General features: G+C 39.7%; 1 protein-coding gene across 2 annotated transcripts in view; it reads left to right on the top strand.

The window, feature by feature from the left end:
• The first annotated feature begins 6,102 nt into the window (after positions 1–6,102).
• fras1 (Fraser extracellular matrix complex subunit 1) overlaps positions 6,103–12,727 on the top strand; it is a 293,698-nt gene continuing 287,073 nt past the window's right edge. For both annotated transcript variants that reach the window (XM_067572464.1, XM_067572456.1), the window contains exons 1-2: positions 6,103–6,750; positions 11,976–12,007. In XM_067572464.1, the coding sequence (XP_067428565.1) occupies positions 6,684–6,750; positions 11,976–12,007 (99 nt within the window). In that variant the 5' untranslated portion in view covers positions 6,103–6,683. The remainder of the gene's footprint in view (positions 6,751–11,975; positions 12,008–12,727) is intronic.

Genomic DNA, 12,727 nt, shown 5'->3' with positions numbered 1-12,727 from the left:
AAATTTAGATTTAATTGGATCAAACATGATGAATATGTGTGTTTTTTTTAGAGCAGAGAGACCTGCAGCACAGTTCTAATGCTTTTAAAACTGTGTGGACGAACCTGTCAGAAACCCTCCACTGAAAAATGTGTTTTTTCTTCTTGTTCCTTCAGTTGGATGTTTGTTCTTCTTCTCTGTGCAGAATGATGAATGTGCAGAGTTTGTTTTCACATTCATCTGCTGAAGTAAAAAGTTTCTCTGAGTTCACCTTAAATCTCAGTTTAACACGTGTATTAAGAGCAGGATCTGTTACATCACAACTAGTTTGGAGCCAATCATGATCCAGCATTCACAACTTACACAAGTGTGATGTAGAAACTTGAAGCCTCCAGTTGCACAAACACTGAGAATGAACTTTACAGTGAAGGAGGAGACATCTGGTGTCCAGCAGGAAAACCTTTTTGCATATTTATAGATTCTGGGTTTTTCAGTGAGAGAGAAGAAGGAGATGTGACTTACAGAATTTTTAATAAGGTAAGTGAACCTTTTGGTAATAAAAAACAAACAAATCAAGCACAAATTAATATTCAAAACAGTGTTTTTATGCATCTTAAAACATGTCTGGAGGGATTAAAGAAAATATTCATCGTCAACAGTCTTCGTTTCTTCTCTTGTGCACAAACTCAGCTCCATAAAGTTTCCAAGTTTGGTGTGGAAGTAACAGACCCGTCCAACACTTCTGTGAGCCAGTCCTCCTCCTCATCATCACCCAGCATCAGTGTTGGACCTCACTGATGCTCTCATGGCTGAATGGGAGCAAATCCCTGCAGCCAGGTCACTTTTTCCACACAGAGTTCAGTTGAGAGATGGCCGAGGGGATGAAAAAGTATCTGTTAGTTTTTGCCACTGAGAGGTAAGACATGAAACTGAGAATGGGAGCTGTCACCCTGAATTAACCGTCTGTTAAACAGATCAGTGATTTCCCTGCAGACATTTAAATATACCAACAGATAAAAGGAAACATAAACACTGATTCATAGTTGGTCAAGTGTCCACATACTTTTGGCCACATAGCATACACCAGCTTGTTTTACTCAGCTGTAGTTACTACATGTGAACATCAGGGGGCAGTATTGACACAGTCCATGCAGCTGACCCGTGAAGGCTTCCCGCCACCTGTTGCAGCTAAAATCCTCATAAATATGAACATTGTGACAAAGTGGAAGTTTCCATTTTCTCTTTCTGTCATGTTTCACTCAATATTTCACAAAGGCCCTTGGAGCCTTAAAGCATGGTTATTGATTTGTATGTTAGAAATATACACTTTCATAATTTATAAACAATCTTGTGCATGACCTTCAGTATATATATATATATGTGTGCACAAAGGTTTCTGCCAATAATGAAAAAAACAACATAATTTCTGGACTTGAGGAAGACAAATGAGGCCTCAAAAATTGCTGAAAATGACTAAATTTCCTCTAGAAGTTCTCATCAGGTCATCAGCCTCCCCCCCTCCGGCTGTGTGGGTCAACATTTACATCCTCAGAGGGAAAAAAAAAGCAGTGATGGAGATATATGCTGATATAGCAGCAAGCTTAAACTGGGGAAGTTCACCAAGATTTCATTATAAGTAAGACTGAAGCCTCTGTGATGTCTTAACTCCCCCCAAAAACTGCTGAGTTCAGGTCCATTTTCAGTGGATTTTTAGCCCTTGAATTTGAGCTCCTCCAGCTCTTTTTTTTCCTGCATTAAGTTATATCTTCCAAATTCATGGTCAGGATTAAAAGCTTGAGGTTAAACCAGTGAATCTTTAACTGAGACCTGTTTTATTTTAATCAGCTTAATATCCTTGTAACTGTCTTTCCACCCCATAAGGGCCTTCTGACTGCCCTTAAAACATCATTTCTGCACTCACAACCTTTCCAAACAACATTTTAACATCTGCTAACAACATAAAGTGTCATTTTTGGAAGGTAAAAACAAGACCGTGACGCCTCAAACTCCAGAGAGAGAGCGGAGACGTCTCCTCAAACAGTGTGCGCTGAATTAGTACAGCCAATTACACATTCATCCCTGATGCTGCGCAGGTTGATATTCAGTGTAAGATTGAGATAAGTTGGAACTTTTATCAGTCCCTGTGGGGAAATTAGGCTGTTGCAGCAGCTAATGTAATAGGATTTGGCAGTAGGGAGGCGAGAGAAGAGACTGTAATGAAAATTGGGGAAATAGTAAAAAAGTGATGAAACTGACTTCAATAGGTTTCCTGTTGACAGGCAGGAGCTTTAAAAACTTGTTTGTTGCGTCGCTATTTTGACTCTAATAGGCCTCTGGGAACCTTCAGGGATCCTGGGAGGGTTTGATGGGTTTTGCAGCATTAATATGATATTTATTCATTCATTTATTCAACCTTTATTTATACAGGATGGTCCAACAAGAACAGAAACACTATATTTTGCATGGTCACCCTGTTTATATGGAACAATGCAAACAAGAGCGTCAAAAGCATTAACAAAGATTAAGACAACCCTTAAAATTTAAAATGCAAACAAGAGATATGGATACACTGATAGAGGATAAGAGTGAAGCAGCAGTAAATACACTTGAATGCAACAGTGAGCTTACACTTCACTCAGATGTGACCACAGCAGGTACAGGTGTAGTCAGTGGGGGGACTCAATTAAGACTTTGAAGGATTTGGCTGATGATTTTCTACATTCTTCTGATTAAAAACATGTCAGCGAGCCACAGTGTTGCACCGGGTGACATGTTCCTTCATTATAAAGATTATGGACACTTTAAAAGTCAAGAGGTTGTGATCTGTAGCACAATAAGCTAGTAAACGCTCAGTGGTGTCTGCCGTACACGGAACTACTCTCCAGAGAATGAAAACGTGATCGCTGTTATTAGTCTTTGGAGCCGTTTCTAAACAAACTAACGTGATCAAACTCTTTACAATGAAGGAACATGTCACCCAGCGCAGCGATGTGGCTCATTTATGTGTTTTTAATAGTTTTTGGACAACAACGGAGGTCTACGGCACAGAGGAATAAGATAAATCAGACTTTGGATGCACAAACAATACTTGAATTTGGGGATTTCTTGAACAAGGCGCTCCTGAGATGTGGTAAAGCAGTGAATTTGCCTAAAACTGCAGAGGAGATGTGAGATATATTGGCTGTTTTCTTAAAATGGCTTTATAAATAAATATTAAAGAGCTTATAATATATTTAAATTCAATAAATTAGTATAATTATGTACAGTGTTGCATGTAAAAATGCCCTCAGGCAGGTTTGTTTCACAGTCAGAGGGTCATTTTCCTTCCTTCCGGGGTACATGATTTGCTTGACCTTTGACCTTACTGAAAAAGGGAAGAAATTGCGATAAATGTCACGTTATATCTGGAAAAAAATAACTTGCTATTTGTTCTTTTTATGAAAAAGTATTTATAGTCATTATAACCATAGCTGTATTAGAGGTTGAACCCACATTACCTCAGTTTACCCTCCTTGTTAAATCTGACCTCAATGTGAGAATAAATCTGTCTGAGTTAAATTAGCGACAGACTCCACATGAAGTGTCAAAGCGATGTAGCTCCTAACGGAGGAAACCTTCATTCTCTCTAACTCATATGGATCACACACTGAAGGTCAGAGTTCTACTTTTTTTTTTTTTTTTAAATCTTCCACTGTGTCCTGCTTATAAATAGTTGCTGGGTGCAGACAGCAGCATTAAAAGAGGCAGAAAGAAAGCTCATTCAAAGGCAAAACTGATTCTGATCCCTGTTTCTGGCAAAGGACAAAAGGGCCGAGTGGAGATCAGGTTACTGCCATGTGACACTGAGGAATCTCAGTCCTGCACTCCCTCTGATTAAACATTACACTCACAAAGACAGAGCTGCACACACACTCTGTAATACTACGACCGCTTAGAAGGTTATTATACAGACATCAGCTGACTTAGACAACCTGCAGCTACTAATAAGGCCACCAGAAATCATATAATAATACTTCATGAATGAAGGTCACTAAAAAAACTGTCCACAGTCCTTATAGGATTATTATAGTGACACTATTGGTGATAAAAATAAAATACACAACCTCTGAGAGCAAGACGAGAACACTAAAACTCAATATGAAAACATCTTGATGTTAATAGTGGTAACCATAAATTATAAAAATGCCATTAAGTGAGTCAAAGTAGCTTGCACCAGGGATGTGATAGTGATATAAAGGGAATAAAACTATTGTAAAGTATATTAAAGTTGAGCTGACTTTTAATCATCATCACATATTAATGGGGAAGAATTCCTCCGCTAAGCTTATAGCAATTATTAATGAAACTAAAGTCATAACTTTAATAAATACAATATATCATATCTGACGCACCATAGAGTTGGATATCATTGCTGTAACAACATAATATGAATATTATATCACAATAGGTGATAAAAATATGTTTAAGTCACAGTAAAAAAGTGTTTTCCAGCTGTAAATGTGACTGAAGTAGTTCATCTGGATCATCTTCATCACCTGTTTCCCAACTTTTACACGACATGCAGCAACTATGAATGAAAACATGTTTCTCTGAGAAGCTCATAGCAGTTCTTTGTGAAACATAAAAATGACATAAGGTCACTGAAAAAGCTTAATGAAGTCCTTGTAGGATTATTAAAGTGATGCCGTAATGATGGTTCCCAATCTTTTGTGGTTTGTGACGTCTTCATACAAAGAAATGTCTACTTAAGACCGCTCTGCTCATGTTGTATATGTCTGTGAGAAGTTCAACCAAAGAGTAAATATCTCATCACACATTCTTCAGAAGCCTGAAGAAGTTAAACTGTCAGTATTTTATGAGGAAAAAAAGAAAAAGTGTGAAAATAATTTAGTTTTTCCTTGTTTTCCAACCCTGATAATCATCTCATGACCCCTCAGGAAGTCCCGACCACCAGGTTTTAAAACCACAGACTTATAGATATAGATTTACACATGTAGGGATTTTCATTATTGATTCATTTGTTGGTCTATAAAACATCAGAAAACAATGAAGAATGACAATCACACTATCCTAAAGCACAACAAGGCATCATCCAGTGTGTTGATTTGACCGACAAAAAGTCCAAAACCCCAAAATATTGAATTCATTATGATGTAAAACCAAGAAAAGCAGCAAAAAGTCCAATTTAAAGAACCTGGATCCATCAAATATTTGGTACTTTTGCTTCAAGAACTACTTAAACCATGAGTGGATTATCATAATAGTTGCAGATTAATTTTCTGTTGATCAACTAATTGATTAATCATTGCAGCTCTAAACACATATTTAATATAAAGTGACATATAGCATGACATCATCGCCCTGAACTCACTATTTAGTAGCAGATGTTGTCAGTCGGTTCTGCACTGTCTTTGACTGAACTTCATACCTTTTTAATTTATAAAGTTTCTCTTCTTTTAATTTACATTTTAACTTTTTTATGCTGCTTTAATGGACTATATGAAGCACTTTGAATTGCCTTTGTGTATGAAATGAACTCTACAAATAAACATTTGTATAGATATATCCATAAGAATAAGATTAGATTATAATAAAGCTAATCATAGAGGATAAAAATGCCATTAGGTGAAGTAAAGTCACCATACACTCCTCACAGGAGACTGAGAATGATATAACCGGGGATAAAAATCACCATAAACACACCATAAAAACTTATTAAAGTGAGTATTTAATACCACAGACTTACCAAATGCCCCTAAAGCAATAAACAGAGATATTATAATGACATCACAGGTGATAAAATTGTGTTTTTATGATAAGCTGAGTAGAAACTCCAGAGAGTTTGTGCGGAGGAAAACAGTTATTTATTATTTATTATATATTTTAAAACTCAAGATTGCAAACTGTAAATGAGATTACAGCCCCCCCCCCAAAAAAACCCATCTCCCATCATATGAGATTATATATGCGAGGTGGAGGTGGAGGTGGTGGAGGGTGGGAGCAGCAGAGGAGAGGTGGGACGTCCTCCTGGAGAGAGGAGGGGAGGACGAACAAGAAAAAGAAGAGAGAGAGAGAGAGGGAGGGGGGGAGGAGGGTGAGGGAGGAGGAGGAGGGGGGGTCTTGGGGAGGACAAGAAGACCGCTGCACCGCAAGAAGTGACTTCAAACGCCGCGCATGTCCCGCCGCTTCACCTTCTCTCGCCGTCATGCTTCTCGGTTTTTAAACCGGCTGCTGGTGAAGGAGGAAAAAAAAAAAGCACCTTGCATCTGGTGATTTTTTTTTTTTTTTTTTTTTTTTTAAGGGGGGGGGAGAGGCAGAGTTTAGTCTTTAGACCGGCAGAGCAGTGAGTGAGCAAGCGGAGAAAGAAGAAGAAGAAGAAGAAGAAGAAGAAGAAGGGGTGGGGGGGATTACTTCTCCAGGTTTTTCGGGACTGCGCCGCATTCCTACCCGGAGCGCAGCGCTCAGGAGTCGGACCCGGTGCGCTCCGTGCCTCCGCTCCTGCTCCGCTCCTGCTCTTTCCATAACAATTTAAAAGATTCTTGCACCTTTTCGCTGCTTGTTTTTCTGGCAACGTCGGGACACTAATAATGCACAGCTGCTCTCATTAGAGCTACAGAGATTAAAACACACATCGCGCGTTTTTTTTACCCTTCTTCCTGACTGGATTTTTTGGATTTAATTCCCCTTTTTTTTTGGCTGCGAACATGGATGGATGGTGGATATTTGTTGGCGCTCTGGTTGGGATCCTCACCGTCCCCACTGGGATACATGGTTGGTATTTTTTTTTTGGGTCTCTCTTTCACCAAACCAGTTGTTCGGGTTGTTATGCAGGTCAGGGGTTGTCAGGGACCACCACACACACACACACACACACACACACACACACACACACACACACACACACACACGCTGACGTTACAGCTACACAGCCCAAATTTGTAAAACAGAGTAAATCTTTAATGACCCGAGGGGACAGTTTCATCAGATTTAGCCCGTAGCTTCTACTTTCAGCTGTGAATCATAAATCTGTTTACAAGGAGAGACTGGTGAGAGAAAGTTGTGATCAGTAAAATAGCTGTTTACTCCTTCATCAACTGAATGAAGCACTGGTGAATATAAATGATTCCTCACGTTGCTGAGGACATCCCGGACCTCCTTCAAGGACCCCTGGAGGGGGCCAGGACCTTGCTTTGGGACTCCCCCTCAGCAGGTTATTGTTTCCCATGGTTGAGAGCAGAGATTGAACAGAGAAGTTTGTGTGATTGCAGCCTCAGGATTTGCTCCAGAAAGAGAAGGAGCGGATGTGAAGGAAACTCTTTGATATCACACAAAGAATCATTTGATGGTGGGGTTTTTTTTTTGAATGCCTCTACCTCATCATCAAGTGGAGCAGGGAACTTATACCATATTAGTTAGATTTATCCCTTCTAGTATGTTTACATCCCAGGAGGCATTGGTTAGGTGATTGGCAAGGCTGAAAAAGTTGTTTAAACAGCGTTTCAGTGACTATATTCTGATTGTGAGGTTAGAACCTGCTTCACATTGAAGTATCATTGTAGCAATGCTGTTGAAACAACACTTGTGTGTCCTCTAGATGCATTAAAAGACCTCATTTATCCCAAATCTAACAAGAAATCTATTACATCACTCTGCAAATCACCAAATCGATGCTTAGCGAGATAGAAAAGTCAGTTTGAGAAAGTCTTAATTTAAAAGAAGTGAAGAAGAAATGTCAGGATATTTATAATCAACCAGAAGAAACTCCCGTGTGATTTTAATCTTTTCTACAGACTGTGAAGGAATCTGAATAGAAAAAAGCAACACGTGAAGTGAGTTGACCCCCCCCCCTCCCCGTTGTGAATATGCACTACTTTCTTAAATATCTAAACACGTCTTTGAAACCGATCCTGCTCTGTAGCCTCTGTGCCGTTTAAATATTCATAACTCTGCATCAAATCTGGAAAGGTCTGACCGTGCACAGCTACACAATTCCCATCAGTCAGGAGCAGAATCTAAAGCAGGTTGTGCTGTTACTGAATTGACCCATTCAAGGTTTCAACCCCCCATTTCCTCATATCAAACTTATTAATATTAGAGTTCGGCACGAGTTTCCCTTCGCTCACATGCAGCAGCAGCAGCAGCAGCAGCAGCAGACTCCAGATATTTATCAAAATCATTAGCATCCTCTCTTCAGCCGTTTGGCAGCACAAACTTTCATAAAGAAAGATGCTCCTTCAACAGCACGTGGGTGTTGGCAAGCAGAGCAAAACAGTTATAAAAGTTGAAATATTACTGACGTTAAGTGCTGGATGCTGAGATGAGGAGGGGAAGATGATCCGGAGGGGGAAGTTTCCTGACAGTGAGGTGTTCAGGCTGCAGCATTTTAATGGTGATTCTTCTGAAGTCGTTACAAGTTTGTCAAAAGATGAAATTCCCCCCCCTGATCTTTTATTTCTTCTCTTCGGGAGGCTTGTGAGAGTTGTCACTGTTAGCTGATAATCTGACGATCTTGAGATGATGATGATGATGCTCGCTATCCGGAGATATCGGATGATGATTTTTCTTGCGGTTGCGACTTCACACGTGTGAAGCCTTTGTAGTGTCACGTCTCTCTTTTAATGATGAAACCGAAAAACAAGATGATGAGACGTTTAAATGTGTGATCGCAGGAAAAATGTGATGGAGAAAAAAAAAAGTGTTTGATATCTGGAGAGATGATGTTAATTAAATCATTATCTTGTGAAAGTGGGTTTAAAAAACTAAACATTTCTTAAGCTGAGATGCCTCTTCAATCCTCAACCAGTTCTTTCGTCTGGCAAACTATGACACATTCAAAATATGGAAGAATGTGTGAAAAAAGATGAAGATTTTGTACTTTTTAAATGCAGTACGTAGAGAAAATTAGTGTATTTTCTCACTGAGGTGTCAATTCATTGCAATTTATTTTAAAGAAAATCTAAAATCTCGCACAGTAAAGTTGTTATTTTACTACAAAAGTTGCTATTTTTGACCCTTTAAGGCTGTTTCTCTTCTCCGTGTACCATGGAAATCCTGACTCCTGTTAAAAATGGTCATCAGAAACAGTTTACTCCTGCTGCAGAGCTGAAATGTTCTGCAAACTAGGGCTGAGCGATGTCCACAAAATGAAATATCACAATATTTTTGATCAACTACCTTGATATCACCACAATATTACAGGGATGACTATTGGTGCTTTCACAAAATATTTACACAATGAGATTTTTGATCAATAATCATCAGTAATGTGGATAAAATGACTAAAGGCAAAGAATAGAACAGCTAGAACAGTCTCATAAGTTCAGAAAAAGACATCAGTTTACTGTAAATCAGCCTTTAAAACCAGGAAAAGACTAAATTTACGCCATATTGCGATATTACAACATGCAAAGACGATATCTAGTCTCATATCATATGATATCGGTATCATATCTATACATCGCTCAGCTCTACTGTAAACCATCTTTGTACATCTGCCAAGAGTTGTTTCAACCGCCTGATTACATTCTGCAGTAAACACGATCTCCTGTTCAGAGAGATAAAGATACAACAGCATGAAGCAGTAAACAGTCTCTGTCTCTGGCATCTTGTATGAGAATTACAACTGTATCTCTACTCTTGTTTTCCCATGTGGACCATTATGGTAAATGTTTACCTCTTGCTGTACTCCCCCCCCCCCCCCCCCCCCTTTCCGAGGCATCTCACATTTCTCCAGTCTGGGTTTTAGTGAGGTTCAGACCTCGGGCTGGGCTGAGGCTGAGGCGCGTGTCCGTCTGTTTTCTTAACATTTAGCCCTCAAATTGAGCAGAGATAATCATCAGCGCCTCGCTATTTCAGTCTAGAGGTTGCATGTTTCTTTGTTTTTTTAAAAATATCTACAGGCTCCATATGATGATAATGCTCAAGATCTTTGAGTTTAAATGTGACTGAAAGTTTATTTGACATAAAACAAAATAGTTATGATACTGAATTCTGATTGGCTTTCAGCAGATAAAAGTGGAAAAGTGGTTCTATCAGGTGTGAATATTAGGGTTTGTGTGTCCTTATTGTGAAATTAAAGGATTAGTTCAGTATTTTTTAAGTCTGTCTTATTATAATACATGCTGGTACGTGGAAATTAATATTCCCTCAGACTGACACCTCTTCCTAACATACAGCGAGCGATTTTTCAAAGAAGCAACACGTCGTTCAGCCTGTTCGCAGGTTCAGACATCTTCACTGGGAAACATTGAAACAATCTGATGTTCGCTCGTTCGCTCGTTTGCATTGTGTCCATTTAGGAACCGGTGTGAGACTACTGTAAGAGATGAGGGACAAAGTTCAGCTGAAGCTAATAACATTAGCAGTCTGACTGAGCTAAATCGAGTTGTAGTCACGTCTTCGTTTGTCAATGTAGGGCTTAGCGTGACAAACTGAGTCTGAGAAAATGACAATAATCCTGAGCTGTGTCTCAAATCACATACTTCTGTTCGGACACTTTCATGTAGTACACTGTGTACACTATGTACTTACTGGCGTAGCGCGTGAATTTCTACAGGGTAGTGTTGTCTCAAATCAAACACAGCCGTTGTGCACTTACTGGAAATGACGATTGCAAATTAGCATTAACTAGCGTTAGCATTCGCGTTATCGTTCGCGCTACCAAATCATCACAGACTGCTAAATTAACCCAAAAAACATACTGACGGCTTATATCTGATAACAGTATAGTGGTGCTTAGTGCTAAAAAACACATGTATAACTTACATTTGTATAATGCGCCGATGTTCACCGTAGTTACAACATACTCGGCACCATTTCCAGTTTGAAAAAAGGTCCCTCCCCTTCCGCTACGTAGCCAAGATGGCGACCATTGAGGGCGAGACGTGTCCATAGTTCCACACTCAGCTTTTTGACCGTTTTGAGTGCACCATCCGGGTTCTCACAGTGCATTTTTCCATACTTCTCAGTATGAACACACTTATACACTCAAAATGTTAAGTGTAAGTACAGAAGTGAAGCGATCTGAGACACAGCATGAGACATTATTGATTATTAGGAGAGAGACTCTCCCATTAATCATCTCACGACCCCTCAGATTTATCTGCTGACCCTTTGGAGGGGCCCCGACCCCTAGGTTGGGAACCACTGGACTAAACTAGCTAACTGTATATAAAGTAGTGTAAACTAGCTCCACCTCCAGCAGCTACAACAGTAACATGCTGCTCTAACACTGATGCTTCACTATTAATAATCTAATGATGTCATATATAATAATATATCAGTCAGAGGGACCAAACCACTACTTTTACTGCAATACTTTAACTACATCAAGCTCATAATACTTATGTACTTTTACTGCAATACTTTAACTACATCAAGCTCATAATACTTATGTACTTTTACTGCAATACTTTAACTACATCAAGCTCATAATACTTAGTAGTTGTTGGATTTTTCATGCAGGACTTTTTGGAGCATCTTTACATTGTTGTATTGATACTTTTACTTAAGTAAAGGATCTGAATACTTCTTCCATCACTGAAATTTGACTTCTTGTAACAAAGAGAACTTTAAAAACTATGATTATTTCATGTATTAGCTTCAAGTCAGGGAGATTTTGACTTTGTGTCCCTGAATTATTCTCCTGTCTCCCGCTGCGATTCAGATGTTGTTTATTCACCTGACCATTGTGTCCGTGCTGCGGAGACGTATCGACCACTTTTAGAGTTTGACGGCAACACACACCCACACACACACACACACACACACACTCAGAGGTCTTACAGGAACTCACATCCTACAGTTTGAAGGAAATTGATTCCTCGTCCTCTATACGGCTGATCCGCTGTTTGACCCGAGTGTCTGCGAGAATGATAAATACAGATTTTTACATAATCCGTAAAAAAAAAAAATACTGTCACATGACATATGAATACCAGACGTGTGATCATGACTGGACTCTCTAATGCTAATGCTGTTTCTCTCTGTCATCCTAGGAGCTTGTATCTACGAGGGATCTCTGTATGCGGTAGGTGCTCCCCCCCTTTTTTCTGTCCTGTCCTATTTTACCTCTCTAGTATCACCGGTTTAAATTCCCTCCTGTCTGCTCGCAGTTTTAGGATGATGGGTATTTGCTCATGTATTATTCACAGGGGGACATTACCAGGTTAGCATGACTGACGGATGGAGTTGTTGAGAGTGTGTATATGCAGAGAAAGGTGGTAAAAGCTGTATGTATCATCAGTAGGGATTGCTGCACATCCCTCTGTTGTCTGAGTAGATGTGTCTCATTTATAATGCATGCCGGATACTGACTTTGTGGATGATAATGGCAATGAGAGAGCATGATGCAGCTCGGCAGCGGGCCCGGCTGCTAAAAAGGAAAAAAAAAAGCTGCCGCCGCCGACTCCCGCTGCCTCTGCTGAGAGAAGGTTGAGCTCTTTTCAAAGTTAGAGAGAAGTTTGTGATGAGCTTTATTCACGTCGTTCTCTGCTGGGTTATTGGCGAACATCCAGGGTTTCGCTCTGAGGTGTTCTGTTGTTTTACATTCTTTAAACCCCGCTGTCGGGTTCCTCGTATCCCGGCTCGTGACTTATTTTGATGTTTTAAAGTTGTCGTGTTTTGCTCGAGGCTTTCATGGGATGTGAAGTCGCCTTGTTCCTCTGTGCAGGAGGCTGAAGCCCACCGACGTTCTTATTTAGGAGATTTAAAACTCAATGAGTTGGACTTTTGAGACAGAGATAACTTG

This window comes from Thunnus thynnus, chromosome 2 (genome assembly GCF_963924715.1).
Source record: "Thunnus thynnus chromosome 2, fThuThy2.1, whole genome shotgun sequence".
Lineage (NCBI taxonomy): Eukaryota > Metazoa > Chordata > Actinopteri > Scombriformes > Scombridae > Thunnus > Thunnus thynnus.
The sequence above is the reverse complement of the archived record's forward strand: the minus strand, read 5'-3'. Positions and strand labels throughout refer to the sequence as shown.